Source organism: Leopardus geoffroyi, chromosome A3, assembly GCF_018350155.1.
Source record: "Leopardus geoffroyi isolate Oge1 chromosome A3, O.geoffroyi_Oge1_pat1.0, whole genome shotgun sequence".
Taxonomy (NCBI): domain Eukaryota; kingdom Metazoa; phylum Chordata; class Mammalia; order Carnivora; family Felidae; genus Leopardus; species Leopardus geoffroyi.
The window spans coordinates 80,632,230-80,654,161 of NC_059336.1; the positions used below are offsets into that span (position 1 = coordinate 80,632,230).

Sequence of the window (21,932 nt, forward strand, 5' to 3'; positions counted from 1 at the left end):
ATTTTTCTGTCTTGGCTATTGTAATGTGAACATGGGGGTGCAAATATATTTTCAAGATAGTGATTTTGTTTGCTTTAGATATATACCTGGAAGTGGAATTGCTGGATCATATGGTCGATCTATTTTTTACTTTTTTGAGGAGCCTGCTTACTGTTTTCCATTGTGGGTGCACCAATTTACGTTCCCACTAATAGAGTATAGGGTTCCCTTTTCTTCACATCCTTGCCAACACTTGTTATCTTTTTGATAATAGCCATTCTAACACGTCTGAAATGATATCTCATTGTGGTTCTGATTTGCAATTCCCTGACAGTTAGTGTTGTTGAGCATCTTTTCATGTATGTGTTGGTCATGGATGTCTTCTCTGGAAAAATGTCTGTTTAGTTCCTCTGTTCATATTTTAATTAGATTGTTTTTTTGTTTTGTTTTTGTTTTGTTGCTGTGGACTTGTGTGAGTTCTTTTTATATTTTGGATATTAACCCCTTATCAGATATATGATTTGCAATATTGTCTCCCATTCAGTGGGCTATCTTTACATTTTCTTGATAGTTTCCTTTGCTGTACAGAAGCTTTTTTAGTTTTATGTAGTTCCCCTTGTTAAGATTTTTGCTTTTGTTGCCTTTACTTTTGGTGTCAAATCCAAAAACAAAAAACAAAAAAACATCGCCAAGACTGGTGTGAAGAGCCTACTGACTGTTTTCTTCTAGGAGTTTTTTATAGTTTGAAGTCTTATGTTTAAGTCTTTAGTTCATTTTGTGTTAAGTTTTTGTGTATAAGTTTTGTTTGTACGATACGGGTCCAACATCATTCTTTTCCGTGTGGCTGTCCAGTTTTACCAAAACCATTTATTGAAAAGACCATGCTTTCCCCAGTGTGTTTGTGTGCCTCCTTTGTTATAAATTGATTGTGTATGCACGGATTTATTTCTGGACTTAAGTTTCTTTCCTCTTTGTAATTAAGATTTACAACTTATATTTTTAAATTTAAGTTTTACAAGTGGCACATATAAATCATTTGCAAAATCAAAGACTTCTGTAAAGCTTACAGCAGAGAAAGCTTATAACAGAGTTCCTCGCTTCACCTTTTCCGGTCTTGATTCTGCTTCCTTATAGAAAACCACTTTAAACTCTTTTAGTTCTTCTGGTGTTGTACTCTGTATTCTTCCAGGACACATTAAATTTAATTATTTATATACCACAAAATTTATCCCTTTATAAATGTACAATTCAGTGGTTTTTATTATATTCACAGAGTTGTGCATTTATTATCACAGTCTAGTTCAGAATATTTTCATCACTCAAAGAAGAAATTGTGTTCCTATTAGTAGGCATTCCCTATCTTTGATTCCCTCTCCAAGGTTCTAGTAACCATGAATCTACTCTTGCCTCTATTAATTTACCTGTTATGGTCATTTCATATAAATGAAGTTATACAATAAGTGGCCTTTTGTGTCTGGCATATTTTACTTAGTGTAATGTTTTCAAGGTTCATCTGTGTTGTAACATGTATCAAGTATGTCATTCCTTTTTATGGTTGAATCATTCTGTTGAATGGATATATCATATTTTATACATTCATCATTTGGTGGGCACTTGAATTGTTTTCATTTTCTGGCTATTATGGATAATGCTGCCATGAGCATTCATGTACAAGTTTTTGGGTATATACCTAGGAGTAAAATTACCAGATCTTTTGGGAAGTCTGTGTTCAACTTTTCGAAGAACTAACAAACTCTTCCAGAGCAGCTATACCATATTATAATCCCACCAGCATGGAGGGTTCCATTTTCATCATATTTTTGCCAATACTTATGATCTGTCTTTTAAAATATAATCTTCTGGTGAACAATGATATTTCATTGTTCAATAACATACTTTAAACTTTAAAAAAAACTTTTTTGATTTTAGACTTTATCTACTAGCTTATGACTTCATATGGTTAAGCGAGGACTCAGGTGTCCCACCACCTCCTCCCTGAAGCACATTTATCCTTCCCTTTCACTATCCTTCCTCTTTTCTAATCAGCTTTGTAAGAGTTAGATCAGAATTATTGTTATGACCTCATATTATTTGCAGCTGAGCCCTATGGTATTATCACATTTCCTTTCTTTTGATTTTTCTTGTGCTAAAAATTTATGGTGTTTTTGTTTGTTTTGTTTTTGTTTTTTTTGCCTTTTTCTCTCCTGTGATTATTATTCCTAAATTTTTTTGTTGGCCTCTCAAAATCCCTCTCAAACCAGTTTAACATTGGAGATTTATCAGTTCCTTTTCCCTTGGAGCCTGCCAGTGTCCTGTTCCATTTGGAATGGTTTCTTTGTAGGCCCATGGCATTGGTGACATATTGAGAGTTTTTTTTTAAAACTGTCATCCTGGGAGATTAGATATTTAACCTCTGGATTGATCTAAATTTCTCATCTTTTCTTGCCCTTTTAATGTCTCTGTTACCTTATTATTCTACATCTGGAAGGTTTCCTTAACTTCAAAGAAACTCTTCAATTTTTGCTTTCCTAAATGAAAAATAATGACATAATTTCCAGAGTGCTTTCTTATTCTTTAAATCTCCTTTTTTGGGCTGCTTGGGTGGCTTATTGGTTAAGTGTCCGACTTCAGCTCAGGTGATGATCTTATGGTTTGTGAGTTTGAGCCTTACATGGGACTTGCTGCTGTCAGCACAGAGTCTGCTTCGGATCCTCTGTCCCCCTCTGTCTGCCCCTCCCCAACTCTCATTCTCGCTCTCAAAAATAAAATAAACATGTAAAAAAATCCTTTTTATTTTTTCCATGGGTATAGTTATGTCTTTAGTTTCTTTTGAGTTCCTTTCTTCTCTTTTTTAGCCACTTGCCTTTCATATTAGAAGTTTTCCTCGGATGATCCTTCATTGTTCATATTTAAGATGGAGACTATACAAAGCTTTTTGGAAGCTCTTTGGATGTACATAGGATGGTTGCTAACATTATTTGAGAATTTGCTGAGAGACAGGCACTGAACTGAGCACTTTACTGTCTTAACTGATCTTTACATTGGTCTTATAATGCTCTAATTTCACAGATGAGAAACCTCTTGAAGCTTAGATGATAAAACCAGAGGAAGGGGAACCACATTTAAACCCATATCTGTCTGCTTTCATGTGATTCTTTTATCCGTCATATTCTGTTTTCCTGTCTCCCTCTGAATAAATGCTTTGGACTACCAGGAAACCTCTTGAGAACCATGCAGTCAAATAGAAACAAGACAGACAAATATAATCATCCAAACACAAAATTGCAGCGATTACAGAAACCTGCTGAGAGTAAATATTGAATAGAATTGTTTTAGGAGGGCTGGGGAATGTCCTGAGTGATGTATCCTTTTTTTTCCCCCCGTAACCTCAGTTCTAGGGAGCAAGGTACATAAATTGGAAATACTAATAATTGTGTGAATGACATGTGAGGCTTGTTCCAACAGGACTGTAAGAAAGGAAGTAGTAAATAATATGCTAAATTAAGAGAAGTGGTGTGGGTGATTCTGTAAAATAATAAAGTAGGGAGTATTATTTGGGAAGACCAATATTGCACACATAATACAGCAGTGATTGCTTATGATGCTATTTGTCTCAGAAATAACTTTATATTGGGGCATCGGGTGGCCCAGTTGGTTAAGCGTCCAACTTTGGCTCAGGTCATGATCTCACGGTTCATGAGTTCGAGACTTGTGTTGGGCTCTATGCTGACAGCTCAGAGCCTGGAGCCTATTTCAGATTCTGTGTCTCCCCTTCTTTGCCCCTCACCCATTTGCACTCTGTTTCTTTGTCTCTCTCTCTCTCTCTCTCTCTCTCTCTCTCTCTCTCTCTGTCTCTCTCAATAAATAAATAAATAAATAAATAAATAAATAAAAAGAAATAACTTTATATTAAAAAACGATAAACCCTTGGTACTGTTGAATAGTACAGCAAAAAAGAAATATGTATACATATATTTATTTATTTTTTTGATGGCTTGTTAAAAAGTATACTTGGTTCAAGTATGCCAAACTACACCTCCTCAGTCTAACTGGTGCTGTCTTTAATTACTGATATATATGTATTAGAAACACCTGTCAGCAAAAGTCCATGTTAAATATTTTTGACCAAAAGCAGTCACTCTGTGAAAATTTAAAGATAATAGGAAGATGCAAAATATATTTTTTTTAAAATGTTTTTGTTTGTAACAAAGACTTACATTTCCTGTTATTAGAACTATCCTTTTATTTTACAGAAAAATATATCCTATATATGAGTACTTTGTCTTGTATAATTTTCTTACTATTGAATTAATTACTACAGTGTGCTGAATAACTCTTGTGAAGTAAGCATAAAGGAATATAATTAACTGGAGCTACAGCAGTTACAGTACAATAGGAGGCAGATGTACCTACTGAAGGATAAAAATAATTACTTGAGAAATAGTAAAGTTAGAGTACTTCTGTGATAAGACTATTTCTCCCCTTTTGTTTCAATATTCACAACATTGCACCATGAAATGTTCTGTTATGGCTAAGAGCCCGTTCCCTTAAAAAGAATAACCTTGTTATTTAGTGAAGTGGCTATTCACATCAACTACAGGATTAATATTTTGAGCTCTCTTTTTCTCATTGTAAACATATCCTGGATTCTGTGGTGGAGGGAATATATTGTTCTTTTTGTGTTCTAAAGACTTATGGCTCCTTATTTTTAATCTAGGAAAAACTCAGAGGCTTAAATATTAATTACTAAGTTTTGAGTTATAGCTGTCTTTTATCTTTAGAAACATCAGTTTCATAAAAATGAAAACCAGTAGGACATAAAAAGGTTAAATTAATCTCAGTACTTTGCAATGTAAACTTATTACAAAATAGCAACTGTTTTATTGTTGTGTATGTCTGTATTTTTGATTTACTGAATTTTCTGGAATGTTGAAGAGTTACCGTAGCAGCCACACCCAGAAATCCCAAGTGGTTTAACCTAATAAAAGTTGATTTCTTGCTCACTTCTCAGTCTAGAGAAGGTGATCTAGGTTGACTGGCCTTCCATGTGGTCATCCAGGAGCCCAGACACCTTTTATCTTTTGACTCTGCCTTCCTCAGCATTCTAGAATCTTCTCCATTCCACTGGCTCCATTTTAGTGCCAATATGGTGATGGTGGTGTTGGGTGGGGTGCGAGTGAGGGGCTTCTTGCAACACCTCCGAGGACTAACATTATGCTTTGGACAGGAAACATAGTGGTCAGTTTACTATTCTGAAAATATTACTTCCCCTTTCATAATGTTATTCAAAGTTAGTAATATATTAGCTATCTCTATCTAGATTATCAGAAGATAGGAGGCAAGTGATTTCATGCCACAAATTCTTTTTTTTTTTATTTTTTAATGTTTATTTATTTTTGAGAGAGAGAGAGACAGAGCCCAAGGAGGGGAGGGGCAGAGAGACGGAGACAGAATCTGAAGCAGGTTCCAGGCTCTGAGCTGTCAGCACAGAGCTTGACGTGGGGCTCAAACCCATGAATCACGAGATCATGAACGGAGCCAAAGTCAAACCCTTAACCAACTGAGCCCCCCAGGTACCCCTCATGCCATAAATTCTTTATTCTAGAACTTCTCGTTTCATCTTAAAACACAAAATGTTTATTCAGTTGCAGTCATTTAATGTTATAGTCATCAAATCATTTAGAACTAGCTGAGATCTTAGTCCTCTCTTTATCTGATAAATTAGGGAATACGCTCACAAATGGAGAGACATTCTGAAAGTCACTCAGGGCCAGAACTAGGAGAAAGAAGTTTCCTCCAGGCTAGTATTCTTTTCCTCCATACTATGTTGTCTTGGAAAGGTCTTCTTTTACAAATCGTATCTCCTAGATTAATACAAATTGTTCCCTCCAATTGCTTACCTTTCAGTACCCTTCTAAGATACTTACCCTAGGAAAAAGGGGAATTTTAATTGATGTAGAAGAGAATGAGTGATCTGAAAAGCATTTGTCATTTTGTTATTTGGGCCACTAATGGAGTGTCATATTGACTTTCCATGCCCAAGGAAAAATGTCCCAGGAATTGGAGGGACTGCAAACAGAGGAAGGGAGGCTGCCAAAGTCGTGTGGGACCTATGTCAAATTTTGTGTAGGGCCAGCTCAGACCTTGGAGAAAATTTATGTTCATGTAAGACAAAGAACACAGTCCTTCCATTTCTGTTCACTTAGAAGCAAATTTATTCAGTTATCTAAAAGCTCTTTAAATTGAAGTGAAATTTTAAAAATTAATTTGATTGTTTAACTCTGTTCATACTTTATTCTAAACTTAAAATGATTGTTTTATTTTAAATAACTTCCCCCCACATTTAAATAGTTTTCCAGCGTAAAGCAATATAAAGGCATTCCAGAAAATAAAGTATATCCTTTAAATGACACATAATTTTACTTTTTTTTTTTAATTTTTAATGTTTGTTTATTTGTGAGAGAGAGAGCACAAGTGGGAGAGGGGTAGAGAGAGAGAGGGAGACACAGAATCCAAAGAAGGCTCCAGGATCTGAGCTGTCAGCACAGAGCCCAACATGGGGCTCAAACTCACGAACTGCGAGATCATGACCCGAGCCGAAGTTGGACGCACAACCAACTGAGCCACCCAGGCGCCCCCATAATTTTACTTTTTAATAGTGGCCACAGTTAGCATTTTGAGATATTGCCAGCTGATGTCTTCTTTCATTATATAGTATAGGAAAAATTTTTTTAAATCTGTATTAAACAAACTTAACATGATATCCTAAGCATTGTCCCATGCTTGTAAATGCTGTTGGAAAATATATTTAATGGCTTTATAATTTTGTAGTAGATGTACTGTATTAGTCACTCATTTTTTGTTGGACTTTATATTTAAGGTGTCATAAATTATAGGTTTTAAAATAAATTGTTGGGTGTTGGGCAAGCTCTTTTTGTTAGCGTGCTTATTTCCTGCGATATACATAAGTAGATCCTTCTAGGCATAAGGTTTTTGTTGTCTTCTTTGTGTTCTCCAAGGTTGTGCTGGGAGTGGGGTAGTTTGTTTAATCGTTTGTCTCTCCCCCACTGGATTGTAAACTTTTAGAGGATCGAGGTTTAATCTTCTTTCATCTTTGTACCTCCATTGCTCAGCACAGTGCCAGGAACATAATAGGCATTCAGTAAAATATGTTTTGCATTATTATGATTTTGGGAAATAATGAGATTGGTTTTCATGTGATGTTTTGGATTTTTTTTCTCATGGCTTTTTTAGTCTCACCTCACACATGTATAAGACACACATGAGAGTGGAATCTAAATTTAAGCCAGATTATTTTTTTTTAAGTTTATTTCTTTTGAGAGAGAGAGAGAGAGAGAGCACACAAGCAGAGGAGGAACAGAGAGAGAGGAAGAGAGAGAATCTCAAGCAGACTCTGCATTGATAGCACAGAGCCTGATGTGGGGCTCAAACTCACGAATTGTGAGATCATGACCTAAACCAAAATCAAGAGTTGAATGCTTAACCGACTAAGCTACCCAGGAGCTCCCAGATTCTTAAAAAAATTTACCTTGATACACAGTAGCTCACTAGTGGCAAAGAGGAGGGCATAAAATTTAGCGACAGGTCAAAGAAAGATACAGCTTACTGTTTTATAATCTTGTTCATTGTAGCTCTCTTATTTTCTCCTTTTTCCTCTCCTATTTTCCTCCTCCTGCCTACTCTCCAGAATTTAGCATCAGGACCATACTTTGAGACAAGTCTTGCTGCTTTTGCACTCAACTAGTTCCTTTTTAAGGACTGTGAGGGTAGGTTAGAGGTGTTAAATTTTAATTTTTTTAAATAAAGTTTTCTTCCCTGAATAAACCCACCAAAAGACTTCAGATCTTTTTAATGGAACCCTTTAGATAGATTTCACAGAAAGTGCATCTGTGTGTACATTTTATGTGTATGTGTATAAAATGTTCATATATATAATTATATGTTTGTAGGTTTATATGTCTGTGTATATTTCATGTGTAGGCCTATCTGGCTACTTAGGTGATGGAGTAGAAATGTTAAATATGTGATTATTGAATTCTTTCTGAAACCCGAGCTCTACCAGGTTGTCTTGACTTTTGATAAAAGTTGTATAATTATAGGTTCTTTGATAGTTGGATAACACTCACAGTTGCCCATCCCTGCGTCTTGTGTGCACATAAGTAAATATTTAATGGTTCTTTTCTAGTACAGCACAGATGCTTAAAATATTAATTGTGGTCAGCTAATTGTGTGGTTATTGGTACTCTTCTGAGAACAATAAGTCACAGCACCATTCTTTATTTTAGAACACTGCCTCACGTTGCCCTGATAATACAAAGGTGGACTGATTTCTCGTAAAGACATTTTAAAAATGGGACATGACTTAGAATCACAAAAAAGTTTAGTTGTCTCTGGGGGCATTCTCAAGTAAGTCATTTATGTTCTATTTACATTCTCAGAACTTCAGGCAGGTAGGTTAGGAGACCACCGTCCTGATTTTTTATAGTAAAAGTCTTCCCTGTTGTGAAGTAACACATCTGAAGTAAGGTCAGAATGATTGAGGGGAGGGAGATGCTGAAAAGCTGAGTTGGAAGGAGGCAACAGTGCAGGTGGCCTGGATGGGGGTGGGGAGATACCCCCACTGCTGGCGCAACCTATGCCTCACTAGTGTTAAGTCAGGAGTTAACAGGGATTACTTACCACTGTCCCTGTGATACAGTGGTTCTCAACGTTGGCTGCACAACTAGAATCACCTGTAGGAATTAAAAAAAAAACCTGCACATGACACCAATTAAATCAGATTCTCCAGGAGTGGACCTAGGCATCAGTATTTTTCAAAGTTTCCCAGGATATTCCAATGTGCAGCCAAGGTGGGAATCCCTGTAAAATTTGAATAAGCTACAGAGAGGATGTATTATTTAGCTACTGGCTTTAGTTAGACCTGATCTATTATAATTAACCAACTGGGAATTCCTGGTGGAAACTTAAGGTTCATTCAGTAGCAACTAACTGCTAAGAATATAAAGAAAGATATGGTTGATAAAGGAGTGCAGTCTAGTGTAGGAGATAGAAATAATAGTGTAATACAGGACATATAGAATATTTAGATACAGGTGTTTCTAGGGTATTACTGGAAATACAGTAGTAGGGGCAGATAGCTGCTTAAGGTTTGGAATATGGAATGGCGTAGAAAGGAAATGAGAAGTGGTCAAGGTTTCACAGAGGAAGTGATGAGTTAAGAGTTTATCAGGTAGAAAAGGGAGGAAAGAGGAAGTTTTTAAAGAAAGGTAATAGCATGCAATGTGAAGAGATTGAAGGAATACATGTTCAGGTATTTGTAAGTTATACAGAAAGGAAGATAGAGTTGGGTGGTAAAGTGCCTCATAAAAACAACATTCAGGAATATGGACGTTATTTTGCATGCCAGGTTGTCAAAGGGCCAAATGCAGAAGCTGGTCAGGTGTGAAGCAGTTGGTAATGTTGGAGGCTCTAGTAATCCGGACAACATGGACTTTGTTTAAAGGCATTTAATTTAGAAAGGTATTTTCAAAATTTAAATTAAAAGTTAAATAAAATGGAATATTATTAAGGGAAATGAATGTGTTAAATTCAACCTGTAAGCGCCAGTTTGTTAGTACCTTCCGTATAAGAGACCAGTATGGGATAATAAGCAAGGACAAGCCGTAAGATTTTATAGCATTTCTAAAGAAGTACCATAGAAATATCATTAAGAGTTGGGGTCACCTGGAGATGTGGAGGTGAGAACATAATGAAAAGATTAGTAGTAATCTAGGTTAAATGTTCATTCTAGCAAGCCATAAATACTTTCAAATAAGGTAGTTTATACACTTGTTGGCTACTCATTTCCTGTACTGTTAAACTGTCAGCATTGATCATACCTTCTTCCCACCTCCATCTGTTACTTTACAGCTCCCCATCTTCACTGTCATTTGTCCTATTCTGCTTCTCTGTGTGTTGAACAAGGTTATGTTTGTTTCTGTGTTGGTTTGGATTTTAAGTTAACACTCTTGATAGTTCATAGAAACTTTCTTCTGTTTCATCTTATTTAGCATTTGGTTATTGCTCCCAAAATTTCACTGTGGGAAGATTCACCAAACCAAGCTACTGGTTTTAGTTTACAGTTGTTGTCTTTAATGCCTGACCCTCAGAATTGAACTGAGTCTTGGATGGAGAACCACCAATTTTCTATTTATACCATGCTGGTTATTATCACCATCAGAAACATTGTGCATTTGTTTAGATGACTCCCTACTTAGTCATTTTCATTACTGGAACCTTCCTCCTGTTTTTTTTCTAGCGTTTCTTTGAGTTCTGAGACCTAAAATGAACAAGAATTAACATTTTACGATATTTATGTTGCTTTTTGCATTCTACTCCTTCCCTTAGTTAACTAGGATGTGTGCGTTGTAAACTCTTAAGTCTTCATATGCCTAAAACCATTTCTTTTCTTTTTTTTTCATTCAGCAAATATTTATTGACTATCTGCTCTTTGCTAGACAATGTCTAAAACCATTTCTTAAATGATGGATTAGCAGTATAAAACTCAAGGGTGATAGCTATTTTCCCTTAGCAACTTGAAGATCATTAATTTTATTGTCTTTTGGGCTTTGTTTCTGCTAACGAGAAGTTGCTATCAGTCCAGCCATTCCTTTGTTGGTAACCTGTCTTTTATGGTTTTCCCCTTTATTCTTGCTGTTTTGTAGCACAGTATCTAGCTATTATATTTATTTTTAATTATCCAGTTCATTAATATATACTTTCTATCTAAGGACTCTCTCTTCAAGTCTGGAATATTCTTAGCCTTATCTCTTCAGTATTTTCTTTGCCATTCCCACTGTTCTGAACTTCTAGAATTTCTACTAGGTGTATGTACTTCTCAATCTGTCTTTTATGTCTCTTACCTTGTTTTAAAATATTTTTATCATTTTATTTTTCTATGCTACATTTTGGGTTAGTTAGTACTTTTTCATTGGGCAACTCTCTCTTTGGACAGGTTTGTAGGTGAATCACTGGGTAAGGGATTCATGACTGGTGGCCTTTTATGTGTATATATGTATATGTATGTATTTAATTAAATGAAATAAGAGGACAGGTCATCTGATGGTGAGGGATTTTAGGGTAAAATAAATGACACATGGAAAGAGGTGAAGGTCACCAAGATAAGTGTACCATTCATTTCTTGGTTAAAAAGCTTTTATCTAAAATTTTTAAAATAAAGATTTAAGGAAAATGACTGATAATCATAATCTTGATATTTTCCCCAAGTATTAAAGAGAATGCAATTGTATTAGCTGAGAACGTAAGGTTTTTGCTTGTTTGTTTTTACTTTATATTAGCAGAAGATAAGGAAGAGGGGTCTGAGAGTTAAAAGACCTGTATTTCATATTTGGTTCTGCCAGAAATTAAAAAAAAAAAAAAGTTTATTTATTTATTTATTTTGAGTGAGAGAGAGAGAGAGAGTGCAGGACGGGGGTGGGTAGGGGCAGAGAGAGAGGGAGAGAGAGAATCCCAAGCAGGCTCCTTACTGTCAATGCAGAGCCCAACGTGGGGCTAGATCCCATGACTGTGAGACCATGACCTGAGCCAAAATCAAGAGTTGGATGCTTAACTGACAGAACCACCCAGGTGCCCCAGTGCCAGAACTTTTGATGAGTTATTTTGCCAATTTTTAAGCTTACAAAATAGGAATAATAGTATGTACCTTACATGTTTTTTAAGTACTGTATTGCTTTTATGAAGATTTTTGAGATTATAAAAATGTTTTGAAAACCACAGCATTGTTCATAAGATATGAGATCCAAAAGTAGTATAACCCATAGATTTAAATTATTTTGTGTCATTTTTATGCTGTTGTCTCCAGATTAAAGTAGATAATGTGTTAGATGTATATAGCATTACTTTTTAGAGAAGATGTATGTGTGCTTTTTCTTTTGTCACCAGTTCCAAGTATTTTATTTTACTTGGTTTGTCCCAATGGATTAACTTACTAAAGGATTTTTAGAAAAACATGTGGATAAAATATTAGTCATTTAAATTAGATTACATTTATATTCAACATTTGCTATTTTTGAATAATTTAGAGAGATTTATTGTAAAAGCAACTGCTCTATGTAATCTAAAGTAGATGACATTTTTGTCCTTTTAAAAAAGGCACCAGAACTAAACTTTGTTAATTTGATGTAAGAGAACTTAAATTATACTTAATCTTTTTCCTGTTTGACAGGCAACCAGATAAACTGGTAGTGGTTTGGACAAGAAGAAGCCGAAGGAAGTCTTCGAAGGTTTGTCTCTTTTCAAAATTTCGTACCCAAATGTTGAATTTAACTTTTAGTTAAATTATTAAACTTCTGTAGTCCCATTGTAGATTTTAAAATATTACTTGACCTTTTGGGTTATTTCTGATGATCTACTACTAAAATGGTTGATTAGGCATTTTGATTGTGTAACTGCAGTTCTGAAAATGGGAGCCAGATACCTGAGTTTTGATCTTGGATTTGGTAGCCTTGGATAACATCACAGTTATCTAGCTTCTCTGTACTAGTGTATTTATGAATTAATGATTAACTAGGTAACACTTACAAAATTATACCTGAGATTATTTACTCAGATTCCAAGAGGATGAAGTTAGGGCACACTTAAGGAATGGTGAGTTCTTGGAGTCCATTGCTGGGCTGCAGTAGAAAAGGAGTTGGGTTTTTCAAAGATTTTAATTTAAAAAAAATTTTTTTAATGTTTATTTATTTTTGAGAGAGAAAGAGACAGAGCATGAGCAGAGAGGGGCAGAGAGAGAGGGAGACATGAATCTGAAGCAGGCTCTGGGCTCTGAGCTGTCCTCACAGAGCCCAATACAGGGCTTGAACTCACGAACTGTGAGATCATGACCTGAGCTGAAGTTGGATGCTCAACCGACTGAGCCACCCAGGGACCCAAAGGTTTTAATTTTTTGCACTTATAGCTTTGTGGGGAGTAGAACAGAATTTTTAAAATGTTCAGTAACAATTCTGCAGATACTTTAAAAATTCCATTCTGTAAATAAGTATGAATGTATTTCTATACGCACATAATAATTACAAGCATGTTAAGGATGTTGGTTTTTCCATAAGTAGTCCTGTGTGAGGAAAAAATTTATTCCTTTTAATTAAAATTAAATCAAGTTTAAATTTCAGAATTTTTAATATTTTTGAGGTATCTTGTCAAATTTTATTGTGCTAAAATTACATATAGATCTTAATTATACAATTTAAGTCAATATATACTTGTGTAATTAGTACTCCTAATAGCATATAGACTATTTTCATCACTTTTTCCTTTGTGTCCTCCTCTGGTTAATTCCCAACTCTCAGAGGCAACCACTATTCTGATTTTTCTGTCACCATACAGTAATTTTGCCTGTTTTTGAATTTCATTTAAATGGAATCATACAGCAGTACTGTTTTGTGTGTGGTTTCTTTTGTTCAACGTAATATTTTTGAGGTTTATTCATGCTGTTGTGAATATGGTAGTTTTTTTTTTTTTTGGTGAGTAGTATTCCATCAAATGAATTTACTACAGTTTGATTATTTATGCCACTGTTGATGATTTGATTCATTTCCAGTGTATATTTTGAATATTCACTACTGCAAAGAGGTTTACTATAAATATTACCATACCAGTATTTTAGGAGACAAATATTTTAATTTCTCTTGGGCAAATACTTAGGACTGGAATCAGTGGGTTGATACATTTTTAACTTTTAAATGTATTTCCACCAGCCATATAGGAAAGGTCCATTTACATCATATCACGAATGATATCTTCTTCAAAGCATATATTTATAGTTTTGGGGCATTGTATTTTGGACCTGTATTTTCTTATTCATTCACATATGAGAAAGAGTTCTAAAAATAGGCTTAGGGTCTTCTCTGTTTTGCTGGGTATTGTTATTTTTGCCTAGTGGGTCTTAGGCTTTTGTGGAGAGGAATAATATAAGGTCATCCACTAAGTATGATAGATAAATATAACTATAACTATAAACTTTAGATTTAACATGTTTTTAGCTATCAACAGAAAATAATTTTCTCCTTTTAATAATTAGATACTAATTATTTTCTAAAAAATATGAAACATAATGAAATACTGTAGATTATAGACCAATTCATAATGCATACCCATATTTGAAGTAAAATACACCTTTATTTAATTGCATTTTCAAAAGTCAGTCAAATAACTTTTAAGGCCAAATTATTTTTCATATTGTATCAAATATTGATTGAATCCAGATAGTAAAATCCAAACATATGCGGCTATAGGTTGATTTTTCCCAGAATGCATATTTTCTAGAAAGAATTAATTCGTGTACTACTGTCAAATTGTGGCACTCTTAATATTTTAAATCCCTCCTGGATATTTCAGAATCATTGTGTTTCCTCTTAAAATATTATAGATGTAGTTTTTTTAAAAAAATTTAAGAACCCACCATGTGTTAAAGCTCTTTATATAGCAAGTGCATAGTATGTTCATACATATGTGAAATGCTGTGTTATAAGTTGTACAGACAGCTAAAGAAAAGGGGGAGACTTAAAAATCAGTTTCAGAAATTGTGAAAGAAATAATTACAATATTATTGTAAAAGTTAAGCAGGTAACTTTTTAATCTTAAGAAACTTGAAATACATGACATTTTGGAATTCTTTAAAACACACACACACACACACACACACACACACACACACACACAAACTTGTCTCCAGCTATTTTTTATTAAATTAGCTATCAGTTATACCAAAACCAAAGACTAGAACCATTTTATTTCTTCTGAAAGATACTTCTGTTTTCTGATGGTTTTCCTTTAAGATATACATTATTTGCTGCTGAGTCCCATTGAAGTCACTGAGGGAGAAAAAAAGATCTCCGCAACCATTGGGCAGAAAACATTCTAGTTTTTACTTTTAACTATGTTTTTGGAAAGAGTTTGAGTTGCACAGTAGTCAGTTTGGTTTTTGTCATCCATGTAGCTTATTATTTCTCTTTCCTGATTCTGAGTATACCTGCCTTTTTTTATATTGATTGATAGATTGAAACTTATAACTGAGACCCAGATAAATATCAGATTAGTGAGTAAAATAATAAGGCACACTACCTTATTTTTTTTTTAATGTTTTTATTTACTTATTTTGAAAGAGGGAGCATGAGTGAGGGAGGGGCAGAGAGGGAGGGAGAAAGAGAATTCTAAGTAGACTCCGCTCCATCAGTGTGGAGCTCAATGTGGGTTTGATCTCATGAATCGTGAGATTATGACCTGAGAACCGTGAGATTATGACCTGAGCTGGAATCAAAAGTCATATGCTTATCTGACTGAGCCACCCAGGCGACCCTACCTTAATTAATTTAAAGTTTAGTTCTTAGTTTAGTGCTCACTTTCTTTGGGCACATGTTTATCTTGATAGCTAAATATATAATTAGAACTCATTTTTTATTGAGAAAGTAGTTAACCATGGATAATTAATACAATGTGCAGCTTCCCTACCTCTTCTCCTCAAGTCATGGCATTTATAACAAAGATTTGTTAGGCTGCAGTTGATTTGTATATATACTTAAATAAAATTATTTTTCGGTAAAATATATGGCAGTAGGAATCAAAGCAACTATGATAGTCCCCATAAATTATGGCAGAGTAGTATGTTGCCTTAAATATGGTTTTCCAACAGAAGTTTAAGCTCACAGAGAAATGGGAGGATTCCAAAGGGAAACCAGAGCTTTAAAGTCCTCACAAGCTTTTTGATGGCATTACCACCTTTACTTTCTTGCTCTGTGGTTGTGCTACAGCCTTTTACAATGTGCTGAGATAACAGGAGGGGCAGGGTACAGTTGCAGAGCTTTGCCTTATGGCGACAACTCTAAGGTAAACTCTACACAGGACATCTTAAACATATGGGTATATGCATTTTTATAAACCAAAAATTATCTATTTAACAAGTGACAGCTATATATTTTTAGTGAAATATTTTCATTTTGTAGGAATCACAAATAACAAGTGAATGTTTATTCTGTGTTTAGTACCATATTAGGTACAAGTCTTTTAGGGAAGGTATGACATGAAATAATTAGAAAGTAAGGCATTTTATAGAGTCAGTACCCTAAATTGAGAAATGTTACCTTTTTTCTAGGTTTGCTTTGGCATGTCAAAAGATCTGTCATATGATTAAAAAATGAGAAAAATTGTATAAGGGGAACTGGATAATGTGGCCTAATCCTTTTGTACTGTTATCTGTACTAGATAGATTGCTGGCAAATAAAGAGATAACCTGCCTTTCTTAACTGTGCAAAGGAGCTGAATAGCTGTATGTGCTTTTCTGTGACTAATTTTTTTTCTTCTTCTTTTTTTTAACATTTACTTATTTTAGAGAGAGAGAGGAGAGAGAAAGTGGGGGAGGGGCAGAGAGAGAGGGGGGCACAGAAGCTGAAGCAGGCTGCAGGCTTTGAGGTGTCAGCACAGAGCGCCTGACACGGAGTTCGAACTCACAAACTGTGAGATTATGACCTGAGCCGAAGTAGGCTGCTTAACCGACTGAGCCACCCAGTCGCCCCAGTGCCTAATTTTTTTCTGAGAAAATCTCTTCTCTTACTTTCAGTGAAGACCAATCAGGGTTCTTATAGTAGTGATGTTTGCAAATATGTGCTTCTCCTAAATCAAATTCTTAAAAACATAAATTAATGTCTCTATGGATTTGTACATTTCTTTTTTTTTTTTTTTACAAATCTATTTTTGCCCATATTGGACTTTTCATTCTTTTTCTAGGTTCAGATTCCTGAATTCAGTTGGAAGTGAAAGTTTTAGTAAGCTGTTTGAAAATAGGAATCTTTTTTTTCGTGTTTGCTACTATGTACATCCCTGGTTTCCTTTGCAATAAAATTTACTTCGTTCTGTTTTCTGCCTACCATATAATATTTCGCTAACATTATAAAAGAGGTGGTGTCAGCTACTCAGCCAGACTAATTGATGTTGTTACAGTGTCCTAACTTAGCCAGGTTGTATAGACTCTAAAAGGAATATCAGAAAACCAGAGCTCTGACTTGGTTGGACCTTTTTTGCTGGGGACAGAGATGTTGAGGGGAATTGTAACAAAATGGCAGCATATTAGCAACTTGGGAACTAACACCCTTACATCTTCTTTTAATTAAAAGAAAAAAGATTTTAGTTTGTTAAGCAGATTTTATTTTTGTTTGTTCAGCAATCTAATTTCTATTCCATGATCGAAGAAGGAGGATTGAAAGAGGTCATTTAGAGTGCTAGCATTAGGGTACCTGAAGAAATTATCTGATATTACCATCTACTAACTCTGCCCAGTGATCTCTGCATTCCCTGCTTTTCTCACTTTTGATATTTGTATTATCCACATAAATGTTAAGAATTTAGCGATAGAAGACTATTTTCTTGACCACTGTATGAATCAGAGATAGAGCTGGGTAAGATGTTGGTCGGGTGAAGAAATTTGAACTTGGAAATCATGTAGGTGGTTCTCCTACTGATTACTCATGTGGGTTCAGGCAAGCTATTTACTCTTTGATTGCTTTAGTTTTCTTATCTGGATTAGATCTCCTAAGGGTATCTTCAGGTCTAAAATGACCATTGATGGTCATTTTTTCATTATGAATTTTACAAATACTAGGGGTGCCTGAATGGCTTAGTCAGTTGAGCATCCAACTTTGGCTCAGGTCATGATCTCGTGGTTTCTGGGTTTGAGCCCTGCATCGGGCTCTGCACTGACAGCTTAAAGCCTGGAGCCTGCTTCCAATTCTGTGTCTCCCTTTCTCTGTCTGCCCCTTCCCAGCTTGTGCCCTCTCTCTCTCTCTCTCTCTCTCTCTCTCTCTCTCTCTCTTTCTGTCTCAAAAATAAATAAACATTAAAAAAATGGGGCACCTGGGTGGCTCAGTCGGTTAAGCGTCTGCCTTTGGCTCAGGTCATGATCTCACAGTTCGTGAGTTTGAGCTCACAGTTCGTGAGTTTGAGCCCCGCATCGGGCTCTGTGCTGACAGCTCAGAGCCTGGAGCCTGTACAGATTCTGTGTCTCCATCTCTCTCTGCCCCTCCCCCACTTGCTCAGGTGCGTGCTCTCTCTCTCTCTCAAAAGTAAATAAACATTAAAAAAAATTAAAAAAAAGAATTTTACAAATACTGTATCTTTGCTGCTGTGACTAATAAGAAAAGTTCAGTTATTATACTCTTTTTATGTTTTTATTCTGTGGGGAGGCTATGAAAATATAATGATGGTGAGTTTGGAAAGACCAGAGGAATAGTCTGACCTACTATCACAGTACGTAAGAATTAGAATTGTCATAAATCTTCAAGATTAACTATGTAGAGTATGTAGAGTGGAGTTTTTTTTTTTTTAATTTTTTTTTCAACGTTTATTTATTTTTGGGACAGAGAGAGACAGAGCATGAACGGGGGAGGGGCAGAGAGAGAGGGAGACACAGAATCGGAAACAGGCTCCAGGCTCTGAGCCATCAGCCCAGAGCCCGACGCGGGGCTCGAACTCACGGACCGCGAGATCGTGACCTGGCTGAAGTCGGACGCTTAACCGACTGCGCCACCCAGGCGCCCTGTAGAGTGGAGTTTTGATTAAGGATTATCTAAGGTAGGCAGAAATTTACTTTTCAAAATGGAGATTCTTGACTTTGTGAAGTTTTTGTTCTAGAAGTGTCAATAGGCATATTTCCATAAATAGAGGAATAGAAGAATCTCTAGAGATATTCTTTAATCAGTAGAACTCAGCTTTTTGCTGTTGGGTATAGTGTGCTAACTCTGTTGTGGTCAGTGTCTACTTCCCTTTCCTTCCCTGAAGTTTTATGATTGGACAGCAATGGAGAGAGAATAGAGGGAGAATTACTAACAATTTATGAGTTGAAGTGGGGAGATGCTGCTAAACCTGTCTTATGCTGGTATCTTAACTAACAAAATATGATAAGATTTGAATGGATATAAGTTTCCATGATCCTGATCCTTTCTCACTTCCATTTTGTGGGTTCAAATCCAACTTCTGTCACTTACTTGCTGTGTGATCTTGGGCAAGTCCGTGTCTCATTTTCCTCATCTGTTAAATTTGTTCCTTGTCACACACCTGCAGTCATATCCTCTAGCTTCTTTCTTGTTATCATGAAAGAATTATCTATGCTTCTGGCAAAGGTCAATCTGTCTCTTTTTCCTACTGTTAAGGACATGACTCTAGTAATTTTCTCTTTTGCATCATTCAGTTTTCCCTCTTAACTGGATATTTACCATCAGCATTAAAATATTTTTATTAAAAAAATTCTCTCTGCCATTATTTTACCACTAAAGGCAGACTAGTTTTCTCTTTCTCTTACAGCAAAAATCTCAGAGGAATTGAGTGTACTTGATATCTTTACTTTCTTTTTTCTTATTCTTTGTTGAACCTTTCCAATCCAGTGAGGCATTTGCTCTCATCATTCCACTGAAATGGCTCTTGTGAAGTCAGAATTGGCTTCTGGTTTCTTAAATCCGATGGTTATTTTTCAGGTCTCATTCTGTCTAACCTATCACCAAGATTTGGCACAGATTGTCCCCCACTCCATGAAACGTTTTCTTCACTGGACTTTCAGGATACCACACACCTCTGGTTTTCCTTCTGCTGTACCAACCCTCTTTTGCTGATTCCTCCTCACTTCCTGGACCTGTTAATGTTATGCTCCAAGGTTCAGTTCTTGAACACTTATATTCTCTATCTGTACTCTGTCCCTTGGGATCATATCCACTCTTAAGCTTTAAGTATCACCTATGTATGGTAATGATTCCCAGATTTATTCCAGCTGCCTGTTTGAAGATCTACACTTGAATATATAATATGCACCTTAGATTTAATGTGTATAAAACAGAGTTCCCAATCTTACTTTCCAAACCTGCTCTTCTTGCAGTCTTGTTTTGTATCTGTTAATAGCAATTCTCTTCTTCCAGTTGCTCAAGGGCAAAATCCTTGGAATCAGCCTTGGTTACTTTCTTTCTCTCATGTAGGCTGCAGATCTTGTTGTTTCTGTCTTGAAAATATAAAGAAAAAAATATATCCAGAATCTGACCACTTTACCACTTTTCTACCACTTGAAACCAAATCACCATCACCTCTCCCCAGGATTATTGCAATAGCTTCTACTTGGTCTTCCTGTTTCCTCTCTTATGTCTAGAGCCTATTCTTGCTATATTAGTGAAGTGTGTCCTTTAAAACATAACTTAGAGCATCATGCCTTTGCTTAAAAACCTTCAGTGGCTTTCCATTTCACTTGAATTATAAATAAGTCAAAGTCTTTGTAATGGCCTCTCAGAGCCTTATATGACTGGACCCTCCTTATTTCTCCAGCCTGGTATCCAACTTTGCTCCAACCACATTGGCCGTGTTGTTATCTGACTGACCTTTCCAGTTGCTGTTCCGTCTCCTTAGAAGTCTCATCCCATGTATCTATGTATCTGATTCCTTTACCTCTGTCAGGCCTTCTCTCAAGTGTCTCCTTCTCAATGATTCCTTCTCTGACTATCCTGTTGACATTTGTTACTTTCCCTTGCCTCCTCTCCAGCCTTCTTTCTTCCATTTTTTTTTCCATAGCACTTCCTCTATCTAACATACTGTATATTTTACTTAATTATTTTGTTTGTCTGCTTCTTTCTAGTATATCGTTAACTCCACTAAAGCAGATTCTTTTTTTTTTTTTTTTAACTACTCCAGTGCCTGGACAGTGCTTGGCAGATAGAATCAATTGTATGCGTGAATCAGTGAGTGAGTCAGTGAATGAATGAATGAATGAATGAATGAATGAATAGTAGCTACCTCATAGGGTTCTTATGCTAATTGAATGAGTTAAACATAAGTAAATTTCAAACTTGGACTGACACTTAGAAAGTACTCCATAGTGTTAGCTTTCATTATCACTTTCATGGAGTGTCCTGCAGCTCATAGAAAAGAAACGGAGATGTCTTGGCATACCTAATCTTCCATCAGCTTTGACTGGAAATGCCACCACAAAGAAAGAACTATAGTGATGACTTCCAAATTTTGGGAGGTCCTTAGGGAACCACAATAAACCAGATTGACAAGGAAAAAGAATCTTTAAAATTACAAGTGCTAGAAATATTAACTCTATAAAAACTGTTTTCTTCTTTACTTGTCCCAAATAAACATTACATTTCAATGGGAAATGAACTTAAATGCAAAGTATGCACTTTGTTTCTCCTTTTAAAGAATGAATTTGCCTTTAAGTTCCTAGATCAAAAAATATATTTTTTTACTGTTTATTTATTTTTGAGAGAGAGAGAGAACAAGTAGGGGAGGGGCAGAGAGAGAGGGGTACACAGATCCGAAGCAGGCTCCAGGCTCTGAGCTGTCAGCACAGAGCCTGACACGGGGCTTTAACTCACAAACCGTGAGATCATGACCTGAGTTGAAGTCGGACGCTTAACTGACTGAGCCACCCAGGTGCCCCGATCACAAAATAATTTTTAAAATATTTCTCCTAAAAAATTTTTATCCAATCACAAACAGTAGCTTTTGAAAATATGAGACACCTCATTTTTGCATTTTCTTGCATGTGATGGTGGGAGGGAGAGAGTGAAATTTTGGTTACAGATAGTAATCTATAGCTATCATGTGCTAGAACTGTCATGGCCCAACTTTAATGCTTGAAAAATCTAACTTGATTAATCTTTTTTGTTTCAAGGAGACTACAGATCGAATAGATAAACAGTGTCAATAAATTTTTGTAAATTATTAACATTGCATTTCCTGTACTTCATATTAAAGCCATTATTTTAACTATTCTGGTAGGCTCATAGCTGGCAACCTGGAATAAAAAATCCATACCGTGGTGTTGTAGTGTGGCCTGTTCCTGAAAACATTGAAATCACTGTGACACTTTTTAAGGTAAGTTCCATTTTTATAATTTATGCAACTTA

General features: G+C 35.7%; 1 protein-coding gene across 16 annotated transcripts in view; it reads left to right on the top strand.

Annotated features, from left to right (window-relative positions):
• Positions 1-21,932, top strand: part of EHBP1 (EH domain binding protein 1) — a 361,935-nt gene that overhangs the window by 85,130 nt on the left and 254,873 nt on the right. For all 16 annotated transcript variants that reach the window (XM_045446193.1, XM_045446195.1, XM_045446206.1 and 13 more), the window contains 2 exons: positions 12,224-12,281; positions 21,805-21,900. In XM_045446193.1, coding sequence (XP_045302149.1) covers positions 12,224-12,281; positions 21,805-21,900 — 154 coding nt within the window. The remainder of the gene's footprint in view (positions 1-12,223; positions 12,282-21,804; positions 21,901-21,932) is intronic.